This window comes from Thermobia domestica, chromosome 6 (genome assembly GCF_964235325.1).
Source record: "Thermobia domestica chromosome 6, izTheDome1.hap1.1, whole genome shotgun sequence".
NCBI classification, from domain to species: Eukaryota; Metazoa; Arthropoda; class Insecta; order Zygentoma; family Lepismatidae; genus Thermobia; species Thermobia domestica.
The window spans coordinates 107,456,178-107,471,819 of NC_137459.1; the positions used below are offsets into that span (position 1 = coordinate 107,456,178).

General features: G+C 36.3%; 1 protein-coding gene across 8 annotated transcripts in view; it reads right to left on the reverse strand.

The window, feature by feature from the left end:
- Window positions 1–15,642, reverse strand: part of Zir (dedicator of cytokinesis) — a 143,622-nt gene that overhangs the window by 26,773 nt on the left and 101,207 nt on the right. For all 8 annotated transcript variants that reach the window (XM_081761949.1, XM_081761942.1, XM_081761946.1 and 5 more), the window contains 6 exons: window positions 15,503–15,637; window positions 10,347–10,499; window positions 6,312–6,470; window positions 4,624–4,800; window positions 2,015–2,275; window positions 1,245–1,339 (listed from right to left, as the gene is read on the reverse strand). In XM_081761949.1, coding sequence (XP_081618075.1) covers window positions 1,245–1,339; window positions 2,015–2,275; window positions 4,624–4,800; window positions 6,312–6,470; window positions 10,347–10,499; window positions 15,503–15,637 — 980 coding nt within the window. The remainder of the gene's footprint in view (window positions 1–1,244; window positions 1,340–2,014; window positions 2,276–4,623; window positions 4,801–6,311; window positions 6,471–10,346; window positions 10,500–15,502; window positions 15,638–15,642) is intronic.

The following is a 15,642-nucleotide window of genomic DNA, read 5'->3' on the forward strand; positions in this document are numbered from 1 at the left end:
CGCTCCCCCTACGTTTTGAACTTCTGTACGTCTATGTAGTTCCGTCTCTTGGAGACCGTTACTACATTTTCTTCCCACTCATTGTACACCTTCACTACACAAGAACGGACGCATCCGACAAGTATTGCTGTCTGGGTTTTTGACGCACCTATTGCTCGGGTACCCACAATCATGCCCTATTGCGATGCGGATAAATCCTGCCTATTTCCACTATAACAGTGTTCTGTCTGCGAACATATAGCCTCCAGTGTGTTCTTTCTCTACAACACTACCAGTCGGGGTGGTCATGTAATCAGCTAAACTAACCGTCAATATTGAAAGACAAAACGTGAAATTACAATTACTTCTAATAGTCATTATTTGATACTTTCGAAAAATAATAAACTACAAACACTGTGTTTAGAAGTACTAAACTATCCACCAGATATATTGAAAGTATTTTGTGTTGCTTAATTTTCTACGGTTTTACATTGGGAAAGATTTGACACAGAAGCATGAAATATCTAATTTTAACTTACTTATTTCTTGGGAAATAATTAATTGATTTACTTTGTCCGTTAATAGACAATCAGTTTCGTACAGCTTTAATTTCATACTGTAAAATCAATAGCTTTTATGAACATAATGAAGTGGCTGATACTCTGTTTCGTCTCATACATTTTACACATTTTAACGCACAGTACATCTTTTATTATCCACTCTCTGAACATCCATCTTCTCGGCACATCCGACCGTCCCGTCTCGCCGCTCGGATGTCTGTAAGTATTGTTTGTAAGTATTCACGCTTGTTACAACATTGCTATAAGTGCTCTTGTCTTTGAGTAAAATGCTGTTTCATCATTTTCGTGTCAGATCGAGTTGTTAGACAGTAACAGTTCACCTTATGCATTTTTCCCTGCCTATCCGTTTGGTAATTCATTAACATATCAGAATTTGATTGTGTCTTTCTGTAATGGCGGTATAAAGATGAACACATGTGTTGATTGTAACTAAATTGGAATTTCTTCAATAGCATGATAAAGATGAGTACTCTTAAAAAAAAAAAAAAAAAAAAAAAAAAAAAAAAAAAAAACTTACCGGAGAACAATCTGAATGTCATTCAATGACAGCAACGGACAAAGGTGTCGTGTAAAATACAGGTATACAACTGATAATCTAATTCATTAAGGTTAGTTAGGAATGAAGTGCATCAGCCATTTCATTGGAAACTAAATTATTTTGCTTCGAAAGTGTGAAGAGCTTACCCATGAATGTTAGCAAGTTTTTTGTAATCTCTATTTGCCGATGCTACGGGTATTAGTATTTTGTACACTTCGTTCATTGCTTCATACATTCCAGCCTGAAAGAACAAAGACATTGTAAAGACATACCAAATATAACATAAAACAAAAAAAATATTTTATATTGATGATTTATTAAGAATATCTTTAGAGGCCAGTAGAAATACCGGACTAATGTATGTAATGAGCTAAATCACGAACATCAAAATATGACTATGAGTACTAAAACAATTCTTTTTGATGTTGATTATACCAGAAGACCTCAACATTTTATGCTAAAATTTTCCTTTTCAAATTTTTGTTTCCAGAACAAAGAATGTTTACTCATTTTCCACTGCCTTGAAAAACCTACAAATTTTTAGTCAAGCTTGGTTTTCATTACTACAGTGACAATGCAATTTATCTACTCAAGGAATATCCTTCTGTTGGTAAACTAGCGTATTTAACACTACAGCTTCACAAATAATAATAAAAAAAAAAAAATAAATAATAATAATAATAATAATAATAATAATAATAATAATAATAATAATAATAATAAAGAAGAAGAAGAAGAATTCAAGTCCACACAAAAAGTGACCAAACAGAAAATAGAAGTAATCACTCTTTTTACAGTTATCAAATTTAATCCAACTAATAAAATAATTCACTGTTACTTGAATGTTGATATTCTACAGTACACTAATTACTAGGTACTTTCTCTGTTCAGACATTAGCCAATAAACTACACTTACTGTGTGAAAAGAGCTTGCGGCATGCTCAAGAAGTCCAATAAGACCACTTTCAGTAAAATCCTTTCCAAGACACACTCCCTCTTCATCGGGACTTAAAACGTCATCAGAAACAGCACTCTCTTCAAGTGCATTGGGAGTGACATGTTCAAACGTCACTGCGCCAATTGGCAAGTGAGATTGATCCTCTAGCATATGGAGGTATTCAGCTACTAGCGCCGCGCTGTGAACAAGGCACATTGCGGCTTCCGTGTGATTATTACGCTGAAATGGAAAGAAAATTTTCGTAATTTTCATATTTTTCCAGATCTTCAAATAGCTAATAAAAATCATTGGTATCCATCTTTACTAAAGAATAGTTGAGAGTACATTTATAAAGTAAGGACAGGATATTTTAAGGCTAGACAAGTAATTTTCATTCATGCTTAAAAACAATGTTTTGTGTAGAATAGCATATGAATAGAATCAAAAACATAATTCTATTATGACGCGTTAGAAAACTAGTGTTCAACACAGACATGAATATATTTGAACACAATTGTCCTTTGCGTATACACAAATAGTAATATAAGAATTGGAATATTTCGGCGTCTCGGGTCACTTTTAAAATAGATCTTTGCTACATCTCTGAAAAAAGTTACATAAAAAGAATTACCTGCATACAAAATGTATAAATACATCTGTTAATTATTTCGTTCCACAAAGCAATACTTCTTTCTAATTTACTTAGCCAGTTTCTAGATTGTGGTTAAACATGATAGCAGTGTATTCCATTCTCTAATTACCGAAGTTATACAGAACTGTCCAAATGTTTGGTCTTCTGGGAATGTGTATTCTAAATTTAGCAAGACACTTTGCTATGGTCTTTCAGGTTATAAGTGTATTTCAATTTTTGGGAACACTGTTTATTAAAATTAAACTAAGCAACGGATTAGACACAATGTGAAACATTGTTCCACATTATTAGTCATTTACATTTTTTATGTACTCATCTTGATATTCACGAACTTAGGTTTATCTAAGATTTTCTTTGGGGCGGAGTTGACGTGTGTAATATATATATATATATATATATATATATATATATATATATATATATATATATATATAGAGAGAGAGAGAGAGAGAGAGAGAGAGAGAGAGAGAGTATTTCAAAACAACACCAACAACATATATATACACACTAAGTGCTCACTGAATTGCGAAATACCTACTTAATACTTTGTTGGTCCGCCTTTCGCTCAGAGGACGCCCTGAGCATGGATTCTGGTAGTTGCTGATATATTTCCACGGGGATCTGACACCATATATTCCTGAAGAAATCCCACAATGAGCCCACAGATGTCGGTGCAGGAATCATGGTACGAGGAGCTCGTTCCACAACATCCCACAAATGTTCTATAGGAAAATATGCTGGCAACATTTGTTTTACCTCAGTTGCAGTAACACCGGTGTCTCAAATCAACCATTTTCATGCATGACGGAACGATCCCTTAGGTTGTTAGTAACGTGCAGTAGATTCTTCAGCAACATTTCACAGTTGACAGGATTATTAAGCCGTTTGACCTTTCCATGGCCAGCCCTATCACCCGACTTAACCCCTTATAGCTTTTGGTGGGGAAACCTAAAATCTATAGTGCATCAGGGACATATTCCGACTCTGAATATTTTGTGTCCGAATATCATTCAGCACGTCCAGGATACGAAGCTGTAGACTAACTACGCTGTAAAACTGACTATGCTGTAGATTGGATTCTGTTCCTGAAACATCAAGATAGAGCTTACATTCAACAGTATTCCATACATCATTACATAGATACAGATTAAACCTCGACTACAGTGTTTTCCTTCTGTAAGTGCATTCACACGGACAACTGTGCCGGTGCTTGATCACTAAGATGCTTACTTTCACATTCTGGTCTTCGATTTCATTTAGGCTTCCTTTTTTCTTCTGACTCTTACCCCTACTTGCAACACACGTGGTAGCCACTAGACAACTGGGTATTAAAAGCATTATTAATCATACCACGAGACCCATAGGGAAGAGAGTTATGGCATTTCTTATCATTTCGCATCAATAGTACCGGTTTTCTTCCATATCGGACTTAATTGACGTAGCCAGCGCCACAATTTCTCCTAGCAGTGATAATTGGAATCCATTTTGTTAAAAGAACAATCACTTCTGCATGTTCCCAAATATACTCCCACCAAGTTTGGTAGTATTGCGTCCACCCATTACGTCTCCAAATTCATCTGAATAGCGACACGGTCCCGGGTTCGATTCCCGGTGGGGTCACTCGGTCGAAAAAATGTAACACGCTTTTTCAGGCCAGCCACCCTGAATGAGGTTTTCCTGAGTTTTCCTCGTTCACACTAGGCAAATGCCGGGGTGGTACCTAACTTATAGGTCCCAAGCCCTTCCTTCCTTCCCCAATCCTTTCTTCTTTCCCTTTCCCCGGATTGTGTGCTCACCGAGGGACGTCATCCCTCAAATCGTGACGGGCTAAATGGCCTTAGATGCCGAAAGCCAAGAAATCTAAATCCTAAATCCTGAATAATGACACTCCAAAACCAGGTATTTCAGTGCATAACAATATCTTTAGTATACTTACCTCCATGTGTTTCTGGGCCATGTTTTCCAGCCACGTTAAACGTAAATCAGGTGAATTTTGATAGCCTTTTGCGATTCGGTACATTAAATCCAATAGCATCTCAGGATCTTCTTGAAATTCCTTCATTTTCACTGTGTCAGAAAGAATCATGTGCAAGTTGAAAACCAAATCTTTTACCTGAAAATAATAATAATAATATTTCTTTCTGTAAAATGAACCTTGTGAAGAAATTTAATATCCTTCCCAGATTACTGTGGTCAAATGATTTCTTTTTGTGTTTTAAATTTAAAATATTTATTAGTTCAAATAGTTTGTCTGCCCTTTTCTTCGTAAAATTATCAGTTGTTAGGTTACCTGAAACCTAACAACCTATACGTTACGCATTAAAATCTCCTAAAATAATTACATTAAAATCTTTCGTCAACATAAAAGAACACAGTGAGCCCCAGTATTTAACAAAATCTTGTAGTAACATATCAAGGGGGAAATAAACTAATCAATACAAAAATCAATACAACACCACAGCAAGACAATGCAACTGTGTTTCATGGTTGATAGTTTCTAGCTAAAAACACCATTCTCCGTTTGTACAGTAACTTCGAGAAAGAAGTCAGTCAATGTAAGAAAAGAAAGGTGATCCCACAGCTTCTATGGGATGTTCTGTTGAAAATATTAAGATTAGCATTTTGCACAGTTTAAAAAAGGATTTTATACATTTTGAAGTTTTTTCACACCAAATTATATACTGGTTAACTTCTTTGAACAAGAGAAGCAAGCGTAACTGTAATGGAGGTTTCTCTACGGTGCCCTTTACACACGCTTTAAAGAATAAGCCACTCATACCTGCAAACAAAATGTTAGGTCATTCATATAAACTTGCTAATATTAGGTTCAGATTTGGGAGTTTGTCAGCATTGAGGCTGTATAAGATGTGGACCTTCAACTTAACGTGGGACCTAAACCACATGAACACCCACCATAAACAGAATCTGAATTTCCCATGCCGAAGATGTGTATGATAACCATATGGTCACGAAGGAGTTCCATTCTTTGGTTCATTGGAGTTCAGTGTCTCTTTTCAGCACGAGGCTATGAGAGACGAGACCTACTGTTTAAAGTGGAATTCGAACTACTATTTGTATTTGAATCCGAGTAAAGTAACCTCACTGGGAATCGTACCCAGGATCACATACAGTAAGAGAACACCCTACATCCCGTTAGCTACAAAGAGGCCCCAAATAATTTCATACATCCTCCTTATATGTATTTCATAAATAGGACACTTGTTAGATCCATGATGATATAACACAGTCATGGTAGTGTTTGCACTTTATTCTGTTTTCCGGCGCTATAGAGGCCAAGTTGAACATCTGATCCTGTACATCACACTTCAATTATCAAGTGTTGTAAGAAATTTTGTAAAGTTAGTGTAAAGTAACCGCGATTTAAAATGTGTCAATTTCGTTTACCATCTTAGCATATAGAACAGCATGAGATTCTGTAATACTCCTTATGTTTTTAAATTCACAAAGGGTAGTTGTTTCCATTAAATGACAAATCAAGAAAATAAACGTACAAAACAACTTAAATATGCTAATATCTAGACATTTGTTTTTCTTTTTTTAAAGTTTTAGTTGAACTTCCTGTCGGTAAATCCAAATTAATCTGAATTTCGAAATGTATTTTACCTGCTCAGGAAAAGTTGTGTCTTGTAGTTCAGCATCTTCTTCAGCATACACTAGAACAGTCTTCAGAGAACGACGTAAAGATTCTTCACTGAATGTCTGGCTTGTCCCGACCAGTGAACTTAGAGACATTGTTACTTGCATCTTCACTCTGGCGAAGTTCTGCAATAAGAGTAAAGAGGAACATGAAATCTAAGAGCAATGACAAGAAACGCAAAGCAAATAAAATAAATCTGATGATACTTATTTTGTAGCAATCTTCTTTTCTACCTAATAATTTTCTTTTCATGTGAAATTCTGAAGTTTTTTTTGACATTTAGAGGTTTCCAGTAAGATCATCAAAATTTTGAAATCGTGTTCTAACAATACTGATTGGATTGTCGAGATAAAACTGTGATAACTGTATACAGAAGCCTCTGGTAAATTAGCATGAAGTGATACACAATTCAATAACTCATAGAATTCATTCGACTTCACCACATTAAGCTGGATTTATGGCACAAAAAGTTACCCGACGCGTTCTGTCGAGAAATGATGATGTGAATTGACGCCCAAATCATGTGATTTTTCCACCTTGTATTATTTTTCTAGATAGTTACCTCAGACCTATGAGGATAAGCCACAAACAATTCGTGAGTTAAAGGGGAACACTGAATGTACCATTACAAATTTACTGCGCAATATATGTGCAAAAGTGATGCAAAATTGACCTTCAGAATGTTTTCCACCCACCAAAGCAGAAGGCATTTGGACGACTTTATGTTCAAAACATAATGCTATTTATTGTTTTTCACAAATAAATGATTATCACTTCTAGTTTTCATTTTAACTCAGTTTAAAGTTCTGACGTTATTGGTGTGGCAAAAAGTTATTTCCAGACATCTTATATGTATACATTAATCTGTTTATTTTATACATCTTTCTCTTGGAAAATTTCCATTCAGAGTCGTAGCCAGTTTTAATACTGAGTTTGGTAATATAAAGATTAAGATCGGTAAAAGAAATAAGTTTTTGTTTGTTAACACTATACCAATGAGGTTTTTTTTCTCAATGGAAAAAGAGTGAGCAGGATGTCTTTAACATAACGTTTTGTGGTTAAAATGTACAATCAACATTTTAAAAAAAGTACATTCTATCTGACAAAACTTCTTTTGTCAATACTTTCTGAATATATCGATAAATTAACCCTGGAACTCCAGACATATTTTTATACCTTTGTGTACCAGTCGGGTCCAATGGACCCACAGTAATATATTGAGACCCTATTGTCATACAATTAAAGTTTGGGGGGAAAACGAACAACGAAATACTAAACAATGTCATTTTTGCAATGTGTTTATGACGAATTCATAAAATATATTTCGTAGTTATCGTAGTTATACTGTACACTAGAAATATGGTAACTTACCAGTGTTACTATTTCTTTATATGAGCTCAAATAGGAGTTCTAATTTTTAGGCATAATGAAATAGTCAGCCTTTTACATACATGTAATAACATTATATACAAGTAGCAAATATTTGCTTCAAAAAAACTGAAAATTACGATCCCCTTGCCTTTTCTTTTGCATTTGCTAAGGTCAGTGTACGAAACATTTTTCACAAACAACTCTGCTATGTTCTTGTATTTGTCTAGCATTTGGTTTGTATTTGGTACAGAAGGTTCTTGTGTTGCTATCCTGTTTTGATAGGCAGATCCCGCATCGAGCCTTGTTTTCGGTTGACTGTTTTCCCGTGAGCCGATCAGTTTCTGTGTGGCTTCTCTTCTGTGGAAAGTCTTCTCCAATATGGGCCAATTGTTTGACAAGGGAAATCAGGAAGTTACGGCGTTTCTATCTCTGCCTCTTGTCTTTCTTCTGTAGTGACAAGGTTATCATATAAGCGTTGAGTGCGCTTATATCAATCATGTTGAAGAATACTACCAGAGGCCATCTCCTTGTCATTCGCTTTATGCTGTAACAGCGGGTCATCTGGTTCACAGTGTCCACGCCAGACTGTTTTGTTATAGTAAAGGGTTACTTCTGGCTTTTTCTCTGTTGTAGAAGTGTCAACTTCAGGCTGGTTATGCATTGTACTCAGAAGAGTAGCAGTTTTGTACTTCCTTTGGACAGTACAAAACTATAATGGAATCTTGTTGGAATCCTAACAAACTGCTTCCTACAGCCCTACTTTTATCCACTTTGGTAAATGAAGTTGGGAGTTCTGTCTTACTCTTCCGTATAGTTCTGGCGTAAATGAGTTTTCGTTCCTTCCATTTACGTGCAAGAGAAAGTCTTGTAAAGAAGTTATCCTTAGTAATATTTCTACCACTTCCAGCAATTTCTTCTGTCAGTTGAAGAACGACTCTTTCTCGTCGATTGACTTCTCTTCCCTGTTCTGGACTTTTTCCGCTATATATTTGCATCTACCACACAGCTTGCGGCGCTATCACAAATAGCCCAGCACTTTATTCTATATTCACCTGGTTTACTTGGTACGTATTGCGAAAAGTTACAAGCTGTTCGTCCACCATCATGCTATCTCTGGGAATATAAGCGTCCTGCAAAGTTTTAGCGCAGTCTTCAAACACTGCACGAATTGGAGATAGTTTACCATCAGGTCTTCTCTGGCGCCTAAGCTCTGCGTCACCAACACGTAGAGCAGAATTGATTTGTTGAAAATGATTACTGCTCATAATGGAATTGAAGATAGGTCAACCGTTTTCCTTATTCCAGAGCTCCCTAATTTCTTCATTCCTTGATTTGTATATCACAATAAGTATTAGCACGCTGATATATATCTGAAGTTCCATAACACTAACATGTTTCCACCCACGAGGAAATTTTATCATACCTTTCTTGTTAGTCCACTTGCAAATTGTTTCCAGAATGTTCATACGAAAAAATAGACAAAAAGCAGATTTCTCATCATCAACTCCCTGTTAGCATACCGTGTAGGGCCACGGTCCTTTCCAGTTGCATTGGCAGTACCAGTACACCTGCGACTGGTAGTGAAGGGTACTAAATTCCAATGTTCTAAGCCACTTCTAGAGCGGAAAATTGCTTCATCTTGCACGTCGCTGTCACTAACATCAGAGAAATCACTCTCACTTGCAGATTACTCTAATAATTCACAGTCCACTTCTCCATCATCTGTCGAATCACCAGAAAAATCCTCCCTTTCTGCCAACAGAGATTGGCGTATTTATCGGAAAGTCAGCCACGTGCCATTATCCTCACATACTTAATCCAATGACTAAAGTGAAACGTGCACTGGCTGGTTTAGAATATATTATAGGTAGAAATTTATAATATGCCCCTGAGAAGTGGCGTCAGGAAGAAAACACCATAAACCAGTAGACATTACGTACAAATAGAATAATTAGTTAGAAAAACTTACTAAAACTGCATTAAACTCCTTTATAAGTAAAACAGTTTTAAACATAATATTGATAACAAAGAATAAAGAACACGCTAACATTAATTCTGCCATTTATTATCCACAATGTAAATCAATACCAAGGTTGAACCAGTATTTCTATTTAAAGTATTCAGTGGGTCCACTGGACCCACCTGGTACACAATGCTATGATTTTTATATATACCTCCTGACTTAAGGGAACAAAGTATTTCTGACATAACATGGGAGAGGAGCACCATAAAGAAAAAGTCACGGAATATTAGTGACCACTCACAAAAACTTACTCTGTAATTAATAAACGAAAAGTCATATGGGTCCAATGGACCCGTTTGGGACTCCCAGGGTTAAGAAACAGCAATTAATTAAATAACATTATCTTTCGGTCACCGTAAACTACAATGAAATCAATCTATCTATTCGGAGATTACTGGAAAATGATGATGTATTATAATCTTGGCACTTTTGAACGTAATGTGCAATCGCAGAAAACAGTTTCTTAGGCGTCATATACAGAAATTTGGTGTATAATTCCCGAGAAACATTTGTTCGTGCCAGTGTACAAATATATGTAGCAATAAAAAACTTTACGTAAACATGCGTTTATATATGTAAAAACTACTTATAAAATAACCATACTTACATTTCCTATTTCGAAGTTCTGCCTCATAAGGAGATACAAAGATGCCGATGCCTGGGATCGTACACTACTGATGTTTGAACTGCAATGTTTCAATAATCGTAAACAAAGATCAGCACACTGCTCTGATTCTTCGTCAAAAAGTAAGTTCGGAAACTGAAAATAAATAACAATGCCTGTAAGTCAGCTTATTCAATTAATTCTTTTAATCCTCACAATGTGTTTTGTACATAATGGTTTCGTTAATACACAAATATTACCTATTAACATAACAAGATCCCTACAATTGCTATTGAAACACCATGGAAATAAAACAGATACCTGTAGCTAATTAATTATTCACTTTAAAACACCAAAATATTCTCTACAGTAACGTAAAACAAGTGTTCCTTGTAATCTTTAGCGCATATGAACGTTGGAATACATTTTATTATTATTATTATTATTATTATTATTATTATTATTATTATTATTATTATCGATTAGCTGTTAGATAGTTTGCTGTGTGAAGGCTCTAACCACTCTTGTCTACCTTTTCCTGTTAGGATTACGGGAGCCATGTAGTGCTGAGTCTAGTTAGCACTCGAACAGGTGAGATTCTCCAAATGGTGCTGAAATTGTAGCATTTTTTGAGGTCCTTGAATGAAAGAAGTATCACATTTTGGGCATATTTTTAAAAATCCAGCGCCAATGATGAAACTACTCGCCTTAAGACAATTAACAAATTGCTGGTTGGTCAGCACAAGACCTTCGGAATTTCGTGCAAGAGAGTTTAGGTAGTTCGCTTCTTAAGTAGGACTGTATGATTCGACTTAGAGTTCTCACAGAAATTCAGGTATTGATTTCCCTGGCTTTGTAAGTAAATTTTCCCTGACCTGCAACATTATCACTTGTGGTCATCATCATAGCTATTTGCGATTATTGGTAGGCCACTTGATGCAACTAAAAAGCTTCAGTGCACCACAGTCTTCATCTAACTTCTTCGTCTTCACGTATGATTTTTCTGTTTTAATATGGTTTATGAACTGTGACCTTCGACCCCTCCCTCTTTTCCCTGCCACTATACCTTCTAGCACGTCCCTCATAATACAGTTCTTTCTCAGCCGATGTATCAACCAATTCCTCTTCCTCTTTCCAGTTACATCTAAAATTGTACATTTCCTCCCTACCATTCCTAACGCTTCCTCATTCGTTTTCCATTCACCCCAGCTAATTCTCTCCATTCTTCTGCACACCCACATTTCGAAAGCTATCAGCAGTTTTTCATCGTTTTGGCGTAATGTTATGTTTCTGACCCATACAGAACAATACTCCATACGAAGCATTTTATGAAGGTTTTTCTCAAGGAGCCACAAAATAGGTTTCTCTTCCTCTTATAGGGTTATTTCGCTATTCCTATCCTTGCTTTTATTTCACGTTCGCACTTCATATAATCAATAGTACTACCCAGGTATCGAAAACTAGTCATCTGTTCCATTTTGTTCCCTCCTACTTCTACATCTGACACCGACTGCTTGGTTGCAATCACTGACATTTCCCCCCCCCCCTTTTTTTCTAACGTTTATTGTCATCCCATATTGTTCATAGCTCTTTCTCAACTTTTCTAATATTTTATTAATTTTCTTTTGAGATTGTGCATCAAGCCCCATATAATATGCAAATCATATACACCTAATCATTCTACTTCCTACCGAAATACTGTCTTCATCATACAGGATCATCTTCACTACCTCTTTTAAATAGATATTTATAGTTAGGTTTAGAAAAAATCTTGTTTTTTTCAATCGGCCGCCACCATCCCCATAGTCATTCAACCCTTTCTTTATTTTTTCAATATATTATAAACTTTCATGTTGTATATACTTTAAAATATATTGTAATATCCTGTGTGATGTTGTAAACAAACAATTCCACGCATCAGTGTTTACAAACACCACCACGTGGTTCGGCAAGAGGATCTCCCACCAGAGGGACCTATAATCACATGCAGACGACGGCTTTTGGCCCCTCCCACGGAGCGGAAGACGACATCGGAGCAGCAGCGCCACCGCCACCCAAAGGACCCTATAAATTAGATGGACAAAGGCAATTCAGTACCAGTTTTCTGGTGACCCTCCTCTAGTCTGCTTCGGGACTTTAGGAGTAACCTAACCCCAGGGCCTCTAGTCTGCTTCGGGACTACGCCTATCCTTTCTCCTGGCTTAGCCTGCTTCGGGGCTCTGTTGGCCATCTAACCTACCCACTGCTTGCTTCGGAGCTTTGGACACCTAAATTCCACTCCTCTTAGCCTGCTTCGGGGCTCTGTTGGAGATCCTGTCTGCGACCTTGCGGTCAAAGACCACCTATAACTAACCTTTGATATTAGAGATTTATTTGTACAGTATTCTGTGGAAATACTTTTATAGTGGAAATTTTATAATAAAATTGGTAGTGGGAGATCGATTCCGGACGCTCTTTTTATTAAATGCTCTACCCAAAAATCCTATATGAGACAAAGTTTTACAATATTATAAACTTTCATACTGTAAATACTTATCATGAGTCAAACTTCCTGTATTTGGAATACACTAGTACCAAACAGTATACACTAACGATAAGTCAAAATCTCGCCATTTTGAAAACACTCATAACCATAAATCGTAATCTGGCCTACCTATTTGATCATCTACAAACAAAAAAGCTATCTTTTTTTTTTCTTTCGTAGCATTTGAATTTTTTGATTTAATTTTTCTTCTTGCAAATCTTGAAGTTTCAATACCTATCGGGGCTCTTCAAGCTTCTTTATTTGTGAAGACAATTTCCTTTTTTCAGTCTTTTTCTTTTTCTTTATGGATCTTTTTTGATTCTTCAAAGTATTCTTCATACCTTCTGTGGGCAACTAAAACAATTCCTAATCCTCTGTGAAATATGACAAATTCCCCTGACTTTCGGCATATTCTGAACCATTCCTTGGCTTTTAAGGTCAATGTCAACAGTGTTAGTTAATCTTCTGATGCATGGCCAAATATTTTCTATGCTAATGCATAACATGAGTCTCTAAGATCTGGATATAAAATAAAAGCTATAGGCAAATAAATAATGTTTACGATCATTACATTCTAGGACCTTGTGCCTTTGGAATCTTGCTAGGTATAAGTATAAAGATGTTTTTGTGTTGAAAAAATGAAAATTAGAATTTATGTCAAAAGTAATGTGTATGTATAAATTCAGGAGTTTGATGCAATAAGGGCGTAAGTTTGAAACACGCAGTTGGAGAAAAATGATGTTGAAAATTTAAGTAGTGTTTTTTCGTAGATAAAACAATGTAATATGCAGCATTTTATTCCGATATTGAATTGAAATGTTACCAGGAGGCTAAACAAGCATGGCAAAAGCCACAAATGCGTTTGATGCAAAAAGGGCGTAAATTCGCTTAAGCCCTTATTACATCCAACTCATCAATTATATAAACTGTTCCGGAACAAGTATTTCACATCTTCAAATACCAGTTTAATGTGCATGGTTGAAAAACGATAAGCATTACCCTTAACACTCCTCTGGAGGATGAAAATATTCCGACATTACCCCCTCCCCCCGTTTTCATTTATATAGCTCCAAATTTGTTAGATGTGTCTCTGTTAATTGACAAACTTCTCTGAAACTTGGTATCTTCTCTATTTGATAAATTTACAAATACATTTGTATCGTTGGCATACACTATATTAGTGAAGGTTTACTACGATAGGAAATTCGTGAACATACAAAACAAAAATCTCTAACATTGCACTTTAGAGGATTCTATTACAAATGACATTTTACCGTTTGAATTTCACTAAGTAAATCTCTACGAACTATCTGTTACTAGGACTGAAGTCAGTCAGATGCCAGTCACTTTAAACCGTAATGCATTAATGTGGACAATTACAATTATTTCCAACTGACCGATGTATGACCCCAGTGCACGACTTTCTAATTGGAGCAGACACCTGGAGGACACTGAGAGGGAGCAAGACGTTTAATAAGTGCTAAATAGTGTTAGCAGTGTCCATATAGTGCACAAGTGAAATATATAAAGAAGACATCTACTCCGGTTTCTAAGTTCTTGTTTGCTTTCCACTATGCTTCGAAACGTGAAAGTTGTCTGTTCTTGAAATGAAACGAAATGAACTTTGTAGTTTAACGTTCCACGGTTGAGTTGATTTTAGTTTAGCGTCCCGTTTAGCAGCGAGGCTATATGAGACGTGGACCTACTGATTAACGTGGAATCCGAACCACATGAGCTCCCGCCGGGAATCGAACCCGGGTCTTCCACGCCAAAGGCGCGTACGCTAACCGCTTAGCCACGAAGGAGCTCTAACGTTCCACGGGTATGCCCTTTAGGCTAAATGAGACTGACCATTAATGGAAGTGAAATATTGTGAAATTAAATTTTTTGTACTTCTCCCATCGGGGTTCGCACTCAGGACCACATGACCAAAAGCATACACGCTAGCGACTAAACCAGCGGGGACGCCTCGTCTGTGTCTTGCTACTGCTTGTTGTGTTTACTGAGAATGGAATAATCAGACTATGACGTCACATACCACAGCATAGAGTTGGACAAGATTGATATGACTTACTATACCAAAAACGCCTAATGAAACTAAGAAGATAAAAATCTTGCTTTCTTGTCGTCCTTATATGGATATTAGGTGGAAAATTAAAAACAGATCATAAGTGCAGGTATTACTTTTATATATCCACTAATAACTGACCCATAATAATTACCCTCATTTATTATGTATGTAAAGAGCTATTATATATATATATATATATATATATATATATACATTAAGAACATTAAGACACCCTCTCCGTTGGTGTAGTGGCTAGCACGCGCGCCTATAGTGCACGTGGTTCCGGACTCGATTCCCAGTGGGAGGACTTTGAAAAGTTTGAACGCACAACGACAAGATAAGATGATGTGCTAACTTCTTGACTAAGAAATTTAATGTTTCATCATAGCTTGCTGACGTTTTTGACATTAAACTAGGTATGCGAGAAAAAAAGTTGTTTTCCGGAGTAGAGGAGTCAAAAATATTTCGTTCGGGCGTTTCAAAGGTGGGACATTTTTTTCAGTGTACTCAATTATGTTTTAAACTACGTGCTTACGGAAATGTAAAATAAAAATTTTTGTTTACCTTAAATACTATAGAACGCTGTGAAGCAAACATGTTTTGTAAAACACATGTGCTTTGGTTCCTCGCTAAGGCATGAAGTAGAACTTTTAAAACCATTCCAAGTAGTCCTTGAAGATTGTCCGATTGAGAAGCCACCTACG